At 36.7% G+C, this 21352-nt stretch overlaps 1 protein-coding gene across 1 annotated transcript in view; it reads left to right on the top strand.

Moving 5' to 3' along the window:
- TLL1 (tolloid like 1) overlaps positions 1-21352 on the top strand; it is a 142043-nt gene that overhangs the window by 47508 nt on the left and 73183 nt on the right. Inside the window, exons 2-3 of the mRNA XM_064449759.1 lie at positions 15557-15667; positions 19707-19787. Coding sequence (XP_064305829.1) covers positions 15557-15667; positions 19707-19787 — 192 coding nt within the window. The remainder of the gene's footprint in view (positions 1-15556; positions 15668-19706; positions 19788-21352) is intronic.

The following is a 21352-nucleotide window of genomic DNA, read 5'->3' as shown; positions in this document are numbered from 1 at the left end:
AAAGTTTAGGTGGTTGGCAAGCCTTTCCAAACCTTGGGAGCAGCCCAGGGTGATTCACTTGAAATCTTACTTGTTCCAGAATATACTATATTCTTTGAGCACTCTCATGTTCAAAGACCAATGGGTTGGCTGGCTTAAACAGCACTGCTTCGGAGCATTGGGTAAGCAAATCTTCCATTTTGTCCTTTATTAGGGATTCTATTTTCAATTCTCATGTGTTAACTCAGGGAAATACTTAGAAAAAGTATGTGTACTGCCACAGTTTTTATATGAGAAATGTGAATGTTTAGGATTATGATTTATGGACTAGTATTCATATGACAAGAAATAGTGGGTAGAAGAAAGTGTATGTTTTGTATGTCTGGAATTTTTTTTTCCCCCTCCCACATGTAGAGCAGAAATCTCTCAGATATTTATGGGAGCATGCCTTTTGATAATGCAGGATTTTTCATTTACTATTTGGACATTGTGCTGGAGGCAATGTTTTATAAACACAGTAATAATATGTATGACCTACTCAAGGGGTAGGTGATACAGCACCACATTTTCTGAGTGCTCAGGTTTTTCTTGGTCAAGTGCTGTTCCTGTGGTTTTCTACATATTCATGTCTATTTATGAATAGTTTGCTTTGAAAGCATAAAAGAATAAAGAAAGAGTAAAGATCATCTCGGACTTAAGGAGCCTATTAAAATTTTCTGTTTTCTAAAATCTTAATAGTCAAGGAATTTTGAAATATTAGACCCTAAATGCCATAGGCTAAATAGTGGTCCTCTGAAAAGGGCTGTATTTAATTTGGCATATTTGTTCTCAATGTTAGCTATATTAAATATTTGTATTTTCTCTGAGCTTGAAGGAAGCTTAGTATTCGCTGAATCTTGTGTAATTCCTATTTCCAGAGATATATTAGGAGGTTATATGAGGCCACCAGTGTGTTGCTGTCAAAAGACACACCCCTCATAGCCAGCAGACCATGCTAGCCCAGGGTGAGCTGGCTAGAAACATCATGTTTGGCTCACGTCCTTTGTTCCAGCTGCTGAATTGTATTAAAAGACATCTAAAAATACCCTGAGACTAATTTAGGCAGTAACATCTTTATTAATTAAAAACCAAAGACATTAAAATCCATTAAAAGCTTCGTATCTATCTACTCTGTATCTATGCAAACCACAGCTGTAATTAAGACTGTTGCAGTTGCAATGGGAGAAGCGGTATCTGTGGGTGGGACGGCAAATGGACCATGGTACGCTGTTCCTGTGAACATATGGGCCACTATTACAAAGCAGTTTAAGAAATCTGGCGGTAACCAGTACACAAGGAGCTGCAGCGGCTTAATGAAGGCAAGAAAAGAGGAATAATAGACGTGGAGAAGTCGTCAGGATCTGTTATGTGGATTGGCCCTTTAGTGTTTCTGTTTGACATACAAACAAAAATGCCTTATAAAATGAGGATCAGCATGAGACTGGCTTTCTGGAAATGGGAAGCTTAATCAAGGTATAACTGTCTGCTTTCTTTTAAAATTTGTGAAATTCTTGAACTTTTACATAGCTACCATTTTACACCACAAGATTATCTGTAATAAAATCAGTGGGACTCAGGTGTTTTTCATTATTGGATTGCTTTTCTTCGTAATTTGCTTTTGGTACATTAGTCTGGTAATCAGTTGCGAACAAGTAGCAAACTCTAAGTCTTTATGTAAAATACCACTGTAAATATGCACAATTTAACATAATCAATTTTGCGGTGGCTTGGGGGTGGTAATAGTGGTTGCAGCCTCACAAGTCTGGAGATAAAGGCAGTCTTGCAAAGAAACTGCAGGGAGACGAGAAAGTTGAAGCCGTGTAGTTTTTTTCACCCTCTCCCTTACCTCCCCCGCTTAAGTTCTGTTGATGATACTTGAATTACCAACAGTGCCAAAACCTAGGAAGTGAGTAAGTTTGGACCGCGTGCAACATGTATAATTCTCTTCGGAACGGGGCGGAGATTCCCCTGGCTTGCAGCAGAGTACTCGCAAAAGGTACTCTTTACTGTTTAAAAACAAGGATTTAAAAAAAGCTTTCAGCAGCTATGCAGCACTGGTTTCCTGTAGCAGAACAGTGTTTTTTTCAAGAGGGAACAAATGCAAAACTGAGATGAGGTTTCATTGTATCTATCAAGAGGCAAAATATTTGAAAGATTGTATAAATTCTGTCTCAAGTACGATCATGGCTAAAATTGCTCAGGATATTAAGCTATATAAGGTTCAGACATATGGAGCATTAAATTAGAACTAATAACTTGATATTAGGCATTAGATAATATCAGTGATTTTCCACTGTACATCTACTGTTGCCTCACTAACTCTGAGGATATTTTTTCAGTTTCTGTTTTACTTGCTATGTCCAAAAAATAATCAGCAGCTGTGCAGAGTCGCCATGGGAGAAAAAAAAAAAAACCACCAACCCCTTAAATTGCAAATGCTGAAGGAAAAAAAATCAGTATTCAGTAACAAGCAAGCAAAATAGTTGTGACGAATGGGACTCATCATTTCTATTTTAAACCATGACATGAATTGGATGTTACAGAGTAAAACAATCATGCTTCAACTTTTTAGCTGTATTGACTAGAATTTGTACTCTGGTAACAAAAAAATGTGGTAGAAGGCATCTATTGAATATGTGGACAGGAATATAGAAGGACGTTGGTCCAACACCCAGAACTTGCTGTATAAAGCACAGGATCACTGCCAAAAAAAAAAAAGCAGCATTAAGAGCTGTTTAGTCTCTTTGCTTGTCTCTTCTGCAGAGCCAGGTCACAGAATGATGTGCTAAAATCCGAGATGTGGTGACTTAAGTGACGTTTGTGACAAAAATGACTGAAAAGGAAGCTCCAGCTGATAATGGAAATCACTTCTGAAGCCTAAATAAGGGTTTATTTTTATACAATTTAATAATTCTCCATGTCTAAATTTAAGACGGTGCAAATGGAGCAACATTTATTTCATGTGGTATGAGGGCCTTGATCCTGAATGCCAGATAATCCCTCAGATATGCACTTTCCTTTCTGTGCCATTTGGTTTTCTGTATAAATCTTTGGTTGCATTTAATGATTATTCAGGGATTTTCTGTTTTAGAGGTACTCCTTTAGCCTACTTGGGATTTTATGTCTGTGAGAAAATGAAATAATTTTTTTTTCATTTCCCAAAGATGAGGAAAAGGTACAGAGAAGATTTCCACATAGATCAGTGCTGCTACACTATAACATTAATGTGATATGTTTATTATAGTCTATGCCAACTTTTAAAGAAAGCATTATTGTATAAATACGTCGCCTCTTATTGTCAAAACACAAAATTACTAAGGGAGTTATTTCATTTCTTACTGAGCTCCTTATCCACTTCTCCTCCATAGTAACAATCCGTAGCACTAGAGGAAAGACATTATGGTTGTGAAATTTTTTGAAGGCTGGTATTTCCAAAGTGAGATATCTTAGCTGAACAGTAATTCCCAATCTTTTATTGTAAATTGGCCTTCTGGGTTGCCTTCCAAATCCCCAGACAGCTACCGCTGCTTCCCCCTCAAGGCTGCTGCGCAGTGCTTGTGCTCTGCTGGCTCTGGCCACCCTCGTGCTGAGCTCAGTCTCTGCGCCAGCGTCGTTCCAGGGGCACCGTTCATATCTGACTTGCCTGAGTGTCTTTGGAAGCAGCAAACCCCCAGGAAAACATGCTTGCAAAGTATCAAGACCTGGGAACCACTCATCTAAAATAATCCTTCTCTGGTAATGTATATAAGTGTATTCCTTCAGCTTATCAGAAACAATAGTTTTTGACCCTGTAACTTACTCTGTCACTGAAAGGCTAGGATGTTAAATTGAAGTTGTGACCAAAACTGGTTAGGTGAATTTTGAATGTTTTATTATTTTTGTTGTTCATCCTTGAGAAGAATTTGTTCCCTGATATCTTTACTATTCAATAACATCTCCATTCCACTGAATGGGTTGGAACTTTTTTTTAAACTCTGGAAAATGGAAAAGCATATAAAGGATTTTACCTAAATGTTTGTATTTCGGAGGATAGAGGTAAAGTCTGAAATTATCTTGGTCTTTCCAATTGTTCCACCTCACTAAAAATTTTCTCTCTCTCAGAAAATAAATTCATTGTAGATGGCTAAAATGAAATACTCTGTAGCTGTTTGCCTTCTGCATGGTAATGGCCTTCCTGGTAGACACATTCTTTCACCTCCTTTTTTCCACTTAGTAGCTCTCTTCCATTGTGCTTAATTTGATTTTTATTCCCTTGCTTCATTCAACCTCTGCTGCTTGAACCTGCATGCCTTTTCTGAACGACAGGAGAGGGAGCATGGACCGGATTTGTAGTCCTGATGGTCTTTGCTCAATAACGTGTGTGTCTCGACTTCCAATTGATGTTGGTTTGCTCCCCTTGTACCCTTTCTATGACAGTCATGTAGTGGAAGTTTTCATGCTTGTTGACTGGTCAGGGTGCAGATGCCTACTCCGAATTCCTTGAAAGTTTTTAGCTTTGCAGCTACCCAGCCTGTAAAGTGCTTCTGTCTTCACTGGGTCACATGATTTTTTGCTTACGTGAGCTTTACTAGTAACATGGAAACCCCACTTGCTCTTCCCAAGTTACCCTAATATGTTTGGACTGAAGGCCACCAAGAGCTAAAAAACTCTAGGAAACAAAATTAACTTTACTTCCAGTGTCTGATGGTTTGTTTGATACTTATGCTTCAGTTTCCTATCTTCAGAGAGTGCTGCTATCTTCCTTCTCTTCTGAGGCTTCAAGATTGAAGCACCGAAGTCATTGAACTAGAAATTGATTTTGTGTTTTGAACAGAGAGTACTACACAATAACACTTCCCCTGTCCCCAGATTAATTCATGTGGGAAAATCTATACATGTAAGCTTCTAGCTCCTTCTTTATCTTCTGGTTAGAAGGAAAATAATATTTCAAAACTGCCAGGTAAAACAAGAAAACAATTTTTCCTTTAAAGGCCACACTCAACTGATTGAGTTCAATTTCTGGGACAAAGAAACTAGTACTGTGCTCAAGTGATGCACAGTTGTTTCATGATGATGAAAGTGTTGTTTTAATTTAAAAGTACCTAAGTCTGCTCTGACCAAAAAAATTGCTGCTAATCACATGGAAAATGTTATGAAAGGTATGGTACTTCACGTATAAAATGTAATTTATTTTGTGAACCTAGAGAAGCTATTTTGATCTGAAGTTTAGTCAGTATGAGGAAAACAAGCACCTGCAAAACATCAGCTCTATTATACAAAAATCTGTACAAAGTAGATACAATTGATTAATATAGGTGTAATTACACAGAATACAATAGTTTGTTTAATCCTTTGGCTTGTGCCATACATTATCAGTTGGCTTGGTAAATCACTTGATTTGGTGGTGCTATTCTGTTTCCTTGGTGTTCAAACGAAAACTTCTAAGGCTTGCATCTTTGGGGAGGCCTTGTAGCAGCTGCTGTGTTCGTCTCAGCCCTAACAGCTGTTTCATGTAGGTGGCATGCTCAGACTGACAACTTACTTTCCAACAAGGGGTTTTCTCCATTCTTCTATATGCAGCTTATTGTTCAAGTTATCCATTTTCCCATTTTTTAAGGAATAGAATTAATTCAACTCTGTTCTTAATTTTAAAACAGACTTTTATACATTTATGTATTTTCTATATTTTTTAAAGTATTTCACTTTCAGAGTGATAATTTTGCCTCATGGATCCTGTTCTTTCTACTGTAAGAAAGCTTAGCCATAAAATTAACTTTGTAGATCTTGACACTAAGGCTATTCTCAGGATAATGGCCTTTCAAATTAAAATGAAGATTAATATTATAGCATCATAGTGGTCATACAGGGCTAACTGGGATAATTACGACTGTTGTGATATTATAGACCTGATTTCTGCCCCCCCCCCCCGCCCCGTGTAATTTTCTAGCCTCAGCATTTGCAGGAGACAAATGCAGGACAGCAAAAAAGATCCATGACCCATCAGCCCTCTTTTCTGATGCCAGGAACCACAGCCTCTTATCACTAAATGAAAGGTCAGCAAATACTGGGGAAGTGGCTTCTGCTAGGGGTGACATGCACCCTTCCCAGGAAAAGGGAGAAATATTTCCCTCACTGCCTCTGTTATTCCGGTGGCAGAAGGAGTGGCAGACTCAGGAAATGATGGTACTCCTGCATGCTGTTTCATATAAAGCAGGTCAGCATTTGTTGTGGTAAGAAAAATTAGCTGCGATTGCCCTATATTTCTGGCAATCATTGGTCTTTGAGAGCCACTGGTTTCTTGGTGTGTCTTTCTTTCCAAAGTGGTTGATAACTGCTCTTAAGAAAGGCTCGTATGTAAAAAACATTTTTTTCTTTTTTACTTTTGACTCTTTCTGCAGTCTAAAAACTAGAAATAGTATAAAATAATAATAATAAAAAGTTAATAGCAGGATGGGTAAATGGATCCCTTTCAGAGTATTTCACTGTAGGTTTGTTTTGCCAATATCTGGCCTGAAGCAGTGATCAGTGATGAAGAAAGTTCTTAGAGTAGCTGCTTGCTTTGCCAACATAGTGTGCAGACACTTCCACTGCTTGCTCAACAGTGTCCTCTGTGTTCAGTTCAGCAGTTAACCTATTACACGAGGAATAGATTTTCCCAGTTACAAAGTGTGTGTGGTGTTGATGATGATCTTGCATAAAAAAAAGAAAATAGTTACTGAAAGTCAGGAAGCTTGCCAGGTTGAACAGTTTAACCAAGAATGAAACCTTTCACAGAGGAACTGTTGCATAGCTAAAGAGCCTGTCCTCAAAATACCGTTCACTAAATTTAGGAGTGAAGCTTGTTCTTTTACCCGAGATAGTAACTTCTGTCATAGTCTTTGCTTTCTTGATCTTTTTTCTTTTTTTGTCCTAAATTTGAAGGAATATGAAAACTGTCCCTCAAAAAACAGAAAAAAGGAATTGAAACAGTCACTACTTTCAAATTAAGAACAAAGTAAAAGCTTTAGTTAATTCAGAGGATATGGACATCTATAAATCAAGATTTATGCTGTGCCATGGAGAAACATCTCTAGCAAATTAGTATCCCTTTTCACAAAGATCAAGCTCTACAAATGCTTCTTTTGGTAAGCGAAGATTTTACCCTGATAAAGGGTGTCACAAATACTCAATTTTTCCTTGAGAGTATTGCTTTGTATTAGAGATGTTTTCTGCTTTGAAAAACTTGGGACATGCCCCAGGGCTGCATATCACTTAACCTGTAGCCCATCTGTGGTACAATCTGATTGCTGTGTACACAAAGCTGGGAGGAGACACAGCCGGCACAGCTGACCCCAACTGACCAAAGGGATATTCCATACCATGTGACATCACACTCAGCATGTAAAGCTGGGGGAAGAAGAAGGAAGGGGGGAACATTCAGAGTTATGGTGCTTCACAGGATCACAGAATAGCAGGGGTTGGAAGGGACCTCTGGAGATCATCTTGTCCAACCCCCCTGCTTGAGCAGGCACACCTAGAGCAGGGGGCACAGGAACGCGTCCAGGCGGGTTTTGAATGTCTCCAGGGAAGGAGACTCCACAGCCTCCCTGGGCAGCCTGTTCCACTGCTCTGGCACCCTCACAGGAAAGAAGTATTTCCTCATCTTTAGCTGGAACCTTCTGTGTTCCAACTTGTGCCCGTTGCCCCTTGTCCTGTCATTGGGCACCACTGAAAAGAGTCTGGCCCCATCCTCTTGACACCCACCCTTCAGATATTTATAGGTATTGATAAGGTCCCCCCTTTGGTCATCTCCAGGCTGAACAAACCCAAGCCTCTCAGCCTTTCCTCATAAGTGAGATGTTCCTGTCCCTGATCATATTCGTAGCTCTCCGCTGGGATGTCTTCCCAAGTAACCGTTACGCGTGATGGAGCCCTGCTTTTCTGGAGATGGCTGGACACCTGCCTGCCCATGGGAAGTGGGCAATGAATTCCTTGTTTTGCTTTGCTTACATGCACGGCTTTTGCTTTACCTATTAAACTGTTTTTATCTCAACCTGTGAGTTTTCTCATTTTTACTCTTCTGATTCTCTTCCCCACCCCAGCAGGGGGAAGTGAGCAAGCAGCTGTGTGATGCTTGGTTGCTGACTGGGTTTAAACCACAACAGCCTGGCAGGGATGTCTGGAACCAGCTAGTTCTATAGGATGAGGGATGCCTCTCCAGCAATTGTTTCTCTTCACCTACCTTTGGCACTACAGCTTTCTTTTTTCATGTCCACGGTCAGGTCATATCTGGTTGTTTTTCTGTCCTAGCGGTCAGTTTAGTAATAACATCTTGCCGAGTTTGAAGAACAGTGTGAAGAAGCTCCAGTGAAATGATATGTACCACAGATGGGGCTCTACAAGTGTAACTTGGCCCCAACAGGGATGTTGCCTTGCCAAAACCCTCCCTATAAATGTGAACACATGGTAAAAGGAAGGAAGGAAGCTAAAAGCATCGTGCGTGGGGAATGTAGGGGAAGTTTCTAAGAGTGTGTGACATGAGACAGTGGTGAGTTGCAGGTAGTGATGTCAACGGGGAAGCTGTGTCATTGAAGATTTGAGTAAATTGCATTAGAATTTGTGCTTCTAGCGCTATATCACTGCCATACATGAGCTAATTGATTTCAGGATAACTTTATGTATGATTATGTGAGCTGTTGTCAAGAGATGCCACATTCAAAAGAATGGAGGAAGGTATTTCTAACTGGTATACAGTCTGGAGATGTTTAAAGTATTCTGCCATCATTATTTTATTTTCTGATAGAAGTGGGAAAAATGGTGGCTTTCTGGTTAGGAGTTTGAAGCAGGAGTCTTGAAAAATAGAACTGGTATGAGTGTCAGTGAGCTTGCTATTTTACATAATTTACTTTTACAGTAAGTAGGAACATAAAAGGAGCCAGTCAGGGGTGTTGTATCCCTTTTTGGGTGTGTCTATGTGAACTTTGTCAAGTAAATCAAGAGGTTTCACTACCACTTGCTAATAGCATTTTCAGATTTGAAAATGCTGCATGGTGAAATTAATGAAGCAGTTTATTTCTTGTTTTGGTGTGTCTGTGAAAATAGGCTGCCTTGGTCTTCTATTTAGTGTTGTTGAAGTTTTATTTAACTTTCTTTTTTGCTGTCTTGTTTTTGTTCAATAAAAAGCCAAGGTGACTTGGATAATTATCAAACACTTGATGAAATTCGCTTCAATTTTAATTCATAAATTTCTTTTGAAAGCTCTGTGAGCTCTGTATGGTAACATGGAAATTTATTACACTGTTATGGCTGAAGGTAGCATTCATGGTGAACAATGATAGAAAGAGTTCAGGGCATGGAGTGCAGTCTTATGCTTGTGGTTGCACGTAAGATCTTTTGCTGTTTATTTGCCCAGTCTTGTTCTTGTTTTAATGATTTCAAAGAAAAGTGTATTGCACCTGAAAATCTTGGAAAGACTGAACAGTGGGAATACAAAATCAGGTTAATTATAGTAGTGTATGCTGTCTTCCTTGTAATGAGGCGAAATTGGTTTTACTCATTTAGCTCTAAATTTTCCTTTTTCTATTCAGCGTTAGAGGCAGTTATGTAAGCCATGAATGGATTGTATGGAACAAAATGACTCACCAAGATAGACTATAATGCACATAGCTGTGTTGTTACAGGGAAGTACTCAATGACTCAGTTATAGAAAGGGCTGCTAATTGGAACCACTGCACTTGTGGGTTTAGATAATATCTACCTTGAACCTGGGCCAACGCACTTTTTGGCACCTCTTGCTGCATGAATTACTGGTCAGACTTTGAAAAGTGCTGCGTGTCCCACCTCCCGTTGAAGGATGTTAAAGGAGCTCTTCACGTTTCAATTTTGCCTTGCAGTTAACTCTAATATTTTTGTTGATCGTTCTTGGCAGCTTCTGTGAAGCGGATGAAGCATAAACCTGTGCTTTCCACTCCCAGTAGCACAGCAAAATCTGAGGCTTTGCTTTTAAAATGTCTTCTAGTATTGTCTTAATCCATTCATTGGTATCTTCTCAGTACCGGAGTAATCACCTGTCAGAATTCTGCATCTGCTCACAGAACAAAAGAATACCTGGGTGGCTGATCACAGTTTATATCTCAGTTTGAGAAAGTCTAAGGAAGAATTTCCCTAACCTTATCACAAGCTTTCCAAATGTGGGAAAGTTGTACCCGAGTTGAACATTTTTTTAGCCTGCACAGTCATCAGAACAAATCATGTTACGAAACTGGTTTCTGGATCGTAGTGGTCTCCGGCCGTGTTTGTCTCTTAGAGCTGTCCTTGGTAGCTGGGTGCTCCTGACTTATCCCAAGGTAGAGCTGGTTTTCTTCTGCTACACTGCTGTGCTGTAGGGGCAAACACCAGCAGTCTTTACTTAGTTGCATTTTATGCTTGGTTACTAATATCAGTATGAATACTATCAGGAATGTATTTTATAAAAATGGCTGTTTATGATTTGAGTCTTAAAAATTAGTCATTGTAGGATAAATTGTGAAGAAGTTTGATGTAGATAATTTTCGTATTGCGATTATAAGGAGTATACTCCTGTATATATATTTGCAGACTTACATGCTAATTGATATTTCAGATCCCAGAATGAGCCACCCTACTGCATATCACAGCCTCATGGATTTAACCACATGATTTCTTTCTTGTTCCATGGACTTCCAACCATCTTCTAGAAAGTCATGAAAGCCTTTTTTTGTCCTAACTATGCATGCTAATTGATTCATACCATGTGTGTACATCCATATACTTAAAATAGTTTTAATATATATTTTTAAAAATTATTTTTATGTATTTATATGTGTTTATTTCCTATCCTTAATAGCATATTTTACTCCATTAGAATAGTGGCTATCTGATGCAGTGATGGTCTTGTTGGAGGAGAGTAGATTAATGAAGAGATGCAGATGAAACTTAATTATTTATGACACAATAATAGTTCCTGTTACCAGCAGTAGAATGTAGCTGTAGTTCCTGTGCTTGACCTGTATTTTATAGATCATCTTATTTTTCCTTTCCAGTCACATTACTTGTGTGGTCGTATTAAGGTGTGTTTCTCTGGATGGCAGAGATCTTTCACAACCTACTTAACTTCCTGTCTGTTTTCATGCTTGTGAGCTGACTGTTTACATGTAGCAAAGTCAACTGCTTTGCATGGCAGTGTTTTGTCTTTTAATGAAATAAGACCTTTTTGAAGGTGGTGCTTGACTGAGGGCTTTGCGTTATGTGGAAGCAAAACTGCATCTGCTGCTGATAAGTATTTTCTGTTTTAAGAGCTCCACATAAATCCTTCTCCACTGTTACAGAAAAACATATTTTTACTGTGTAATGGGTTTGTGTCCATCTTTCTGAAATTGATGCATGTACTGTCTCTGCTGAATTTGTGTAAATGCATAATGTAGCGGCCTTATAAAACATAACACCCCCCCAATAAAACCAAAGTTGCATGAAATCTGGTATAACAGGGTATATATCTCTTTATCAAGTATTGGACAAAAAGATCCATTTTCTTTTTTATTAAGATCCTATATATACTAAAAGGTATTTGAAATACTTTTCCCCTGTAATTGATGCTGTCTCAGATTTTCAACATATGTTTTCCAAGTGTATTGTCAGTCTTACATTTTCATATTAAATGAAAAAGCTGCCTGTAAACGTCAAGTTTTCCTGATCACTGAATAGATAGATAGGATAAGAGATAACATGAAGCAACCTGAAATAAGTAGAGGTACATTAAAGTTCTGTTTGGATAATTTTGAAAGTTCTTCTATTCTTTTTTTTTTTTTTTATGCTGAGTGAATTGGTTATCAGATTCTCATTAATTTTGGGGATGAAAATTATGAATTAAATATTTGTGAAAATGAGGGAGGTGCAGAGCTGAACAGGTCAATTCTGTCAGAAGTTCCTTAGAGGGAGCTAATAAAACTCTTAATCCTAACATGCTCTTAGCAAAGTCTTTAACATCATGCCTTGCATACCCAAACAATCCTCTGCTTGCTTTCTTGTAAGGTTAAGATTGGTGTGTGACATGATGAAGTATACAGAGTGACTTCTTCAGATAGTTTTAGGCCATAAAAATTTTAAGGCAGGAGATAAAAATATGGTCTTCTCCAGTTACAAAGTAGTTTGACATTTACACAGGCATTCCAAAAATTAAAGGATACTTTTAACAGTTGTGGGACATACCGTTTTTGGTTTGTTTCTTTTTTATAATTCAGGTGGGGTTGTGCTTCAGGCTTTGAAGGACAAAATTTATATTCAGTGTAGACCTCTCATTGGAAAAACAGTGTGTTCGTAAAAAATCAGTTACCTGTTCCTTTTTCATTTCAGTTGCTGATTGTTTGGGCTATATTGAAATTAAACAGCATCCAGTTAACTGTTGTTTCTTTTTCTAGGTCTATATTTTCCCAGTTGCACTGAAATTAATTCAGCAAATCACAGGTTTATTCCTGTAAAAGTAAAGTGGCAAATATTAGATTGTTGCTAAAGTCAAATCAGTTAATTCTATCAGGGTTTCTTCCTGTCATCGTGTTTGTCTTTTACGCGTGTGTCTTTTTCTGCAAAACAGAATTGCCTTGCATCAAAAAAAAACCAAACCAGTGACCAGAAGAAAGCTTCGAACTTTCCATTATACTTTTAAACAAACATATATATTTCTTTCTTCAGTGTTAACTCGTATTTAGTTAATACATTAGAGAACGTAGCCCCTATTGGTCACACAGATTACTTGTTTACAATTCGTCAAACTTGCATCAGCACTTATTGTTATAGTGCCATGGTTATATTATTGTTAAACTTAACCTTGTGCTTGATTCCTAATCAAAAAACTAGCTAGCAGCCCAGATGTCTAACAAAAATAGCATTGCTTTGTTTTCCCTTTGTTTTCCCTTCTAACCCAACAGAAGAAGTTACTATACCTTGCCTGAACACTGAGGTATATATGTGCTTACAAATTCAATGCATTTATGTCGGACAAATTCACAGGGTTTAGTCTTTGCTATGTGTATTTTGATGGCAAAGTGAATGTTACCACAGTGAAGTGATAAAGATGCGTCATCAAGAATAGGGTGGATATTTTCCACCATTTTTTTTCTACCTTATTATTTTTCTGAAGTTTGATTTGCCTTGGGTTTTCGTATTTATACATGTGTTACACACTGAAACCAGAGTGATTCCTGCGAATGTCAGTGAGTTATTTTTTGCATCAGCTTTTGTTAATTCAGTACCTTCCTTCTGTTAACTCTCAATATTACCAGGAAAATAAAATGGGCTAGCTATTAAGCTTTAGCACTTCCTCGAGTGTGGTGTGGACAGCCTGTGTGATCTCTGCTGGGGCACATCATGTCTTGTGGATGAAAATGTTAATAGTTTCTTCCTCTTACCATTTTCTGTTCTCTTTATTAAAGTTGCAATCTTTCATTGTGCTTATACAAGTGGCTCCTGTTATGAATGACATCCAAGAGAAACCTTTAGAAGGTGTTTATAGTAGTAATGATAGATAATATTTAAGTTGAGTCAGATGGACTTTCTCCCCTCACTGTTCAAAACCCTGGCAATTTGAGATCTTTGTCCTAGAAGCTTAAGGGGGGGAAAAAAAATATCTAGAGCTGCCGCTAGCTCTGTCTCTTGACCTGGTGGTAAAAACCATCACTGGTGAGAGCAAGCTAGCCAGAGGAAATATGTCCCCAGTGTGAACATAAGGAAATAGTGACCCTTGGAAGGAAAGTTCAGGAATGTATTAGAAAGGACTGAACAGTTTCAGAAATGGTCTCAAATACTTGTGGTTTCTAAGAAACATTATCTTTTTGTGTAAAAATTATATATGTGGAAATATCCGTATTTAGGGAAGACATAAGATGTTGGTTAGGTTTTTAACTGAAAAGTTTGATTTTCATTTTGAAACTCTGTGTGAGTGGTTGGTTTGTTATTTTGGTTTTTTTTAAGGTATTTTACAAGGCAGACCAAAGGCATTTTCAATGTGATTTCTCTTAGCTGCCATGTGTTCAAGAAAAAAAATGGAGATGGGAGGAAGTAATGTAATACCTGGGAGCTCTTTAGAAATACACATATCTTTGCTTAAGTAAAGATTTTTTTTAATATGGATTTGATTAAACACTAATGAATGTGAGCATCAATAAATAAGAAAAAGCTAACTTTTGCAGCAACATGAAACTACTGAAAATCTTATCTGATAGATGGTCTCTACGACATGTTATAAAGAACAGTGAGAGAAAAAGAATATTAGTTAACAACAGTGTTTAAGATCAGTTTGGATGGAAGTAGGCCAGAGAGAATGATCTGGCAACAGCTGGACTTTGGACAAGGTTTTAGCTGTATGAAGCAAAGAAAGCAATTTGGAACTACAAAACCCCTGGGTTCAACCTTAGTGTCGTCGTCAACTCTTTCCCCAGTGTTAGTAATGTCCTCCTGAATGGGGAAAGAGTTGACAGCGACACTAAGGTTGAACCCAGGGGTTTTGTGACTCTGAGGGGACAAATAACAGAGCTATTGACAGAGGCAGTGAAGAGAGGGAAAGGGAAGAATTTGGATAAAGATAATAAACAACCACTTCAGCTCATGTTAATTGGTATATGCTCTGTTGACTTCATTCACAGCAGTTGAGGATATGGCCTGTTGAGTTCAGCTTTAATGAGAAGTTTGAGTTGGCAGGGAGATCTCAGCATAAAATCTCAGCAAAAACAGGCCGAGATGAAAGTCGGAGGTTATACAGCCCAAATTCTTGCAGGTGGACCTATGTCTTTGAGTTGTGATGGCAGTTTAGGGAAGATGAGTTAGCTATGCAAAAGTTGAACAGAAAAGAACTGAGAATCTGAAAGAGAACAGGAAAAGAGAGAAGAAACAACGCACCAAAAAGGCCAAAGAAGGTTAAAAAGAAGAAAGAGAGACTGGAACTTTGACAAGCAAAGCATTTGAAAGAATCCTAATAGTGAGATTAACTATAAAAGGAAAGCATACAAATAAACCAAGAGGAAAATAAAAAATGAAGTTTTTTTTTTTTCCACTCAGTTTAACAGAAAACAGATAAACATAATAATTCTGTGAGGCAAACGTAATATAGAAAGTGACTGGAACATAATAAAAATTACTTCACATAACATCTTCCTGAAAATGAGAATTAGGAAATGTAAAGGCTGTATTTCTTCAGTACTATATGGTTTTGACTTCATAGTTCAAATGTTAACATGTTTCAGTGTCTTTTATTCTCGGTTGTATTTACTTACAGAAAACACATATGCTGAAAATATCTTAATGGATTGACATTACATGAAAATGTTGCATTTAGGCAATGTATAAAGAAATTAAAAGGACCGTAAGAGTTTAAGAGAATACTGAAACAAATTATTTGTCTTTTGCTAGGTAGTTTTCTCTTTGTATAAAAACATGTATCAGTAAGCAAATATATGTGATCTAAATATGTCATATATTTTCCCAAGGGTTGTAGCATAGCATTATAGTCTTCAGATTGATTTTAATGTCTAAATAAATTCTTTAATTAAATTGAGCTCTTTTTTATTTAAAGCTGTCTTTTGGGGAGATATTGCCTTAGATGATGAAGACTTAAAAATCTTTCAAATTGACAGGACGATTGACCTTACGCAGCACTCCAACGAAAGACTTGGCCATAACACAGGTATGATATTTCAAGCTTGTTGTAACTTATTTTTCCTGGTTTTGTTTTTTTTTTTTCCCTCCTTATTTTCCCTTCTGCATAGAAGGCAATCTCAGTTTTAACAGTAGAAAGTCAATATAATGTTTTGGGTAATATTAGTTTACACTTTAAAAAGTTAATTAAACAATATATAAATTTGTTTTAGGGGAAAAGGAAAGCTAAAATTTCAATTTTATTCTGGCATTTCTGATTAAAAATATCTCATTGGACTGAAGAGCAGAAGCTGGTAGGACCCATACACCCACTTTGCAGATGGTCATGTGGGAAAGGAAATTGTTCAAAGCTTTGCCTTTGTTGCTAAAAGTTCCTGATAGCATAGCCCAAATGCTCTATGGAGGACATACATGGAATCTTGGAGGCAAGACTGGGAGTCTTGGATTACAATCCCTCCTTTTGCTCTTTCCATCCAGATCTGTACCCAGATCTAGAAGCAACACACGAACGTGCCATCCTTGCTAGAATCTGCCTTGTCTAAAAAGCAACTCTTTATCTGACATTTTAATACATGTTTATTTGATATTGTTAACATACAGTGCATTAATGCCAGAAGCTGCAGTCTGATTAACACAGGCAGTTGGATATTGAGACAAATAGATAGAGATATTATTTATGTGTAAGTATGTATGTGTACGTGTGAGAGAGAAAACATAATCCACGTCTAAATGGATGTCTGTCTAATGTCTAAATATATCTATGTTTTCAGGCTCTGATTTGTAAATTCAGAACTGAGAAAAAGCCAAGTTACTTAGGAAAAGTGTGGAAAAAATGCTATTAGAAAATGTATAAATACATAATTGAAATTTATTTTCTATGAAGCATGTTCTATATATTCCTGAACTGAGCTACTACTTGGCTTGATGATTCCCGATGTGTGGAAATAAGAATCACTTTAAGGAAAGATCAGAAAGGAGTTTTTCAGACCAAAGTGCAATTTTCGATTTAACCTTTTAGTATGGGAATATTTTAAATATTTTTACTCTTCCTAGTTAGATGTCGTGCTTAGATTATTTTTATAACAACTTGAAAATTTATCTCCTTTTAACGCCGCTTGTTTTTTCAAGGCAGAAACACCTGTGATCATTTCTAGATCAAACTGGATTTTAAAATATTAATAGAGTCAGCAGTTTCCCTGCCCCCCTTTCCCCCAAACAAATAGTTTTAATTAGCTTTGAAGGTATTTCAGGAGCTAGTTTTGCTGACAAAATGTAGAGAGCAAGGTCGGTCATTTCCTCTTAAAGTGGATGCAGTCAAGTGATTTCTTTGGCCTGCTGACTTTCCTTTTTCTTCTTGCTTTTCTATTTTTTTTTTTTCTTTTTAACTGCACAGTTATTTTTTGTCAATTGCCACAGAAAGAATATACATTTCTATTATTTAATTTTATTTCCTTACAAGTCATAAGATTTGTGCACTATGTTTTCCTGTGGACAGTATCCTATTCAGGATATCGAGTCATCCTACTGAGGATTACTTATGCATTTGCATCAAATTTTTCTACCTTTATTGCACAAGAGGAATCAGTGCAACTGCAGTGGTTGGTGGGACTGCACTTTGGAGAGCAAACTCTGCTGAAGTTAATGATTTTGTAATGGCTCTCAGTGAACCCTAAACATTCTTGATTTTTCTAAATATAGAGTTGGAGAACTCAATTTTACACTTTACATATGTAATGATTTTTCTAAATTTACAGCATTTTGATGCATAAACTAGGAGTTTAGCCTATTTTTGCAAACTGCACAGCCTAGTGTGGTTTGTAACCTCTTATTTCCAAAAGAGTAAATTGCCAACAACTAACCAATTTATATCAGGTAGCAGCTGGAGAAGGACCGTAAAATGTCTGTAAAATAGAAAACAATATTTTACCTTAGTTACAGACATAATAACAGTTAAGTACAAGCTTAACTTTCTGTTGTTGACCTTCACAAACTAAAGGTGACATCAAGTAGAAGTGTTAGATACTTGGGTTTAAACCATCAAGATTTAGTTGCAGAGTTGCATTTTACATTGCAACTACTAATTAAAAGACCTGAGGCTTACAGGCTCTGATTCACGTTATGTGACTACTCCTTTTGGTGAGGATTATATGTCTGGATTTGCAGTGTCAGATGCTTAATCTGTGAGCTCCTCAGAGCGTGGCTCGGTCATTTTATTTGCCATTTTGTCCAAGCTGTATGCGTAATCATTGTAAACAGAAACAACAGTAAAGCTGATGAAATGGTTTTGTATATATTATTATGAGTCCAAACTGCCCAAAACATTCTTCTTCTCCATCCTGAATTATGAGAAGATGCAGCAAATATATTTTTTTGTTTAAACTTTTTTAGACTGTGGCTTGGCAAGGCTGTATATTATTCATATAAAACTGATTAGTTATAAGGGATCCCTTTTCTTATTCAGTTTTTCACTAAATGGAATATGCAGGCAGTGTGTTAACATTGTAATAATAGTTTAATATTATTTTCTAAAAGTAATTATAGTATAATAGTTTATTTAAGTAAATAATGGATTCTTTATTTTTTTTCTGTTATGTACGTGATGCTTTTAAGGATTTTTTTAAATATTTGTTTGGAATCTTTAGCTATATGCCTTTTTTATAAGATGAATGTTAACATGAGAGACAATTACATTAATGATGATCAATAGAAGGAATGGAATTGTTATATTCTCTGTAGTGTACATTACAGTTACCATGTAACTTGTTGGAAAGGAATGTGTTGAACTATTACCTCATCTATCTAAAATGTTTTAAAAAATTTGGAAAATTTTTCTCAAGGGAGCCAGCAACTATGTGACAGTGTAATCCAAATAATTAGGCACATTGTTATTCACTGAGCAGCCGCCCAAACTCACTGGCCTTATATGGAATTTTCTCATCTGTAATATGATTTTAAGTTGCTGTTTAATAAATATATTTTCCACAAATATATTGAAAGTTTTTATGGGAAATAGGGAAAGGTCTTTTTAGTGGTTGCTGGTGTTTTCAAAGTTCCTTTTATTTCTATCTTTTTACTTTGGCTGTTGTAAAAGTAGTTTCAAAACTCTCTCATCCTATAACAGATATTGAATTTTAAAATACAACCTACTACAAACTTCTGAAAATCACAAAACATTCTGAACAATTGTCAATGATTTATTGACTAGTGCAGTATTATCAGTGTTTTTTTCTTCTGGTTTACTGGTGTTTGCAAAGGCACTTGTAGCCGCAGAAGGATTATATATGAAGGGAGTATGTGGCAGATGCATCAAATGTATGCAGTAAACCTAGAAATGCATTGCATTTATGTAAATGGCACAGTAAATGTTAAAATCAACTACTTCATAGCTTAATTTGTCTTGCTAGTTGATTGCTGAAATGACACAGATACATATATGCCTGCAAGGTCTTACCACAATATTCACCAGCATATGATGTTTCAAAGCCTTTAGAGTGCCTTTTGTCATGCTGACAAAGAAAACCAAATCTGTCATGGTAAAATTAGCCATAATAAGTTGGTATCAGTTGGTTTTTGGTTTTTTGGGGTTTTTTTTTGTTTTTGTTTTTTTGTTATGAAACTTTGGGTGTTTGCTTTCTCTCTTTCCCCTCCTTTGAAATGAGAAGATTATGGCAGGCATTCAGGAAATTTCTGTGAGAGTAAGGCTTTTAGTTGTCAGTCAATACAACTCTGAGGATGTCAAGGTCACTAGGAAGAAAAAAGCTCCAAATAATAATTAGATGATGTAATTGTCATGACTTGTCTGAATAACAAAGGCATGTTGGCTTACATTCTGGAATGCATATTAGAAAATTTTTCACCTAAAATGTGTTTTTGTTTCATTGACAAGAATACTTGAAGAATTTGTATGTGAGTCATTGAAGAATGTTAAACTGCCTTAAAAACTGCACTGAAGTGTTTATGGGTAGTATTCTAATTTCTCCAGGCTACATAGTTGCTGTAGGTGTAAGATTCCGTGTTTTCAACTTTTGTAAAACTCCTTTTTTTTTCCTTTTCTTTCCTTTTTAAAGGTGGCTTTGCAGAATATGGGATGTCAAAAAAACGAGGTGCCCTCTATCAGCTTATAGACAGGATAAGAAGATTTGGCTCTGGTATTTTCACTGTTTAAATTAGCAGATTGCCTGATATGATAATGTGTCATAAACATTAATGATGTTAGTGCTTTAACGCTTTAAAGCCTTTCTGTTTTACTATTGGCATAAACAAACTATAAAATAAATAGGACACAAATATTAATGATGAGATTAGCTCTTTGTTGCATTTTCTTAGAGGTTTGTTTCCAACATCAAACCTGGAAGCTAAAACATGTAGCTTTAAATCTTGTATTAAAGATGCCTTAGCTTTTTCATATGGATGTGCTTATAGTTATGAGTTCAACTGATATCTATAGAATTTCTTTTCAGTACAGGCAGGCTATGCTTCACGGCTGCTAATTTTATGAGGTTTTTTTGTGGATCCAGTTGGTGCATTCTGATGATTCGACTGTATTTGAAGCATTTATGGTGTGTTACACTGAACAAACATATTTGCATACTAATCATACTGGTGTCAGTATGAATGTAGTTGAATTCTGTGGGCTATGTAAGTGGAATCCCCTTTAATACTGGCTGAGTTTATTCGCCATATTTGATACAAGGAGACGTCACTCAACATCAAAAAGGGAAATATGTGAAACTGTTGTAACCACACCACATTAAGTCTAAATGCATCACTGCATGTCCTGTAAGATTAACCAGCACACAATAACTGCCTTTGCGGGTGTGCTTTGATATATAATCATCATTCTTTATAAGAGAATTAAATTTTAGTATTGCAAAAATTCTTGTAGTCTTCTGCTTGCAATTTGGCATAAATTTCTTACCACTTTAAGTGGAAAAGAAAGTTAATAAAAAATAACCTTAAATGGTAAAACATCTGTGTTAACCTGTGATGGGCTTCAGTAATTACTGCATATTAAGTGTAACAATAGTTTTTCTCTGAAGTTTCTACCAGTGTTATAGACTGTTGTGTAATTCTGATTTTTTATTATTATTTATTTATTTATTTATTTATTATTTAATACAAGGGTAAGTTGTTTGCTTTACCTGAGTGTTTTTTTTTAAGCCCTGATGTTTCCTATATCATTCCTGATATAATAAGTTACGTGTTAATTGTTACAAAGTCAGGTTTTCTTCTCATACGTCAAGAACTTTCTCCCTGCCTTGTGCTGTAGCTTTTTCCTTTCCTTCCTTCTGCTGCTGTCCAAACCCGGGGCTATGCCAAGATACTGTACCATGATCCTGCCCTGGAATCCTCCCCAGTCCTGACATAGTCATTTAACGCTTAGGTGGAACTGGTATCACAGGGGATGCTCACAGAGGGAAGGTGTACCCTTCAATGAGGAATAAGAATTCAAACCCCACTGAGTAGGACTTGTTGACCACCTTTCAAGTAATATGTTTTAATCAGCTGCCCTAATGTTCATACTAACTTACAAATTGCTTAAGAAGACGACGGCTAGCCTCATTATGGTGTGCAAATCCTTGTCTAACTATACTTATCCTCTTCTGTTGTTGCAGTAAGTTTCAGCTGATTTGGGAAAGATTTGACTGTAATGGGACCAATGGCGGTGATATCTCTGAAAATAGCAGGCATTTTTTTGTCTTGTAAAGAAATG

The sequence above is a fragment of the Phalacrocorax carbo genome, chromosome 4, assembly GCF_963921805.1.
Source record: "Phalacrocorax carbo chromosome 4, bPhaCar2.1, whole genome shotgun sequence".
In the NCBI taxonomy this organism is placed as follows: Eukaryota; Metazoa; Chordata; class Aves; order Suliformes; family Phalacrocoracidae; genus Phalacrocorax; species Phalacrocorax carbo.
The sequence above is the reverse complement of the archived record's forward strand: the minus strand, read 5'-3'. Positions and strand labels throughout refer to the sequence as shown.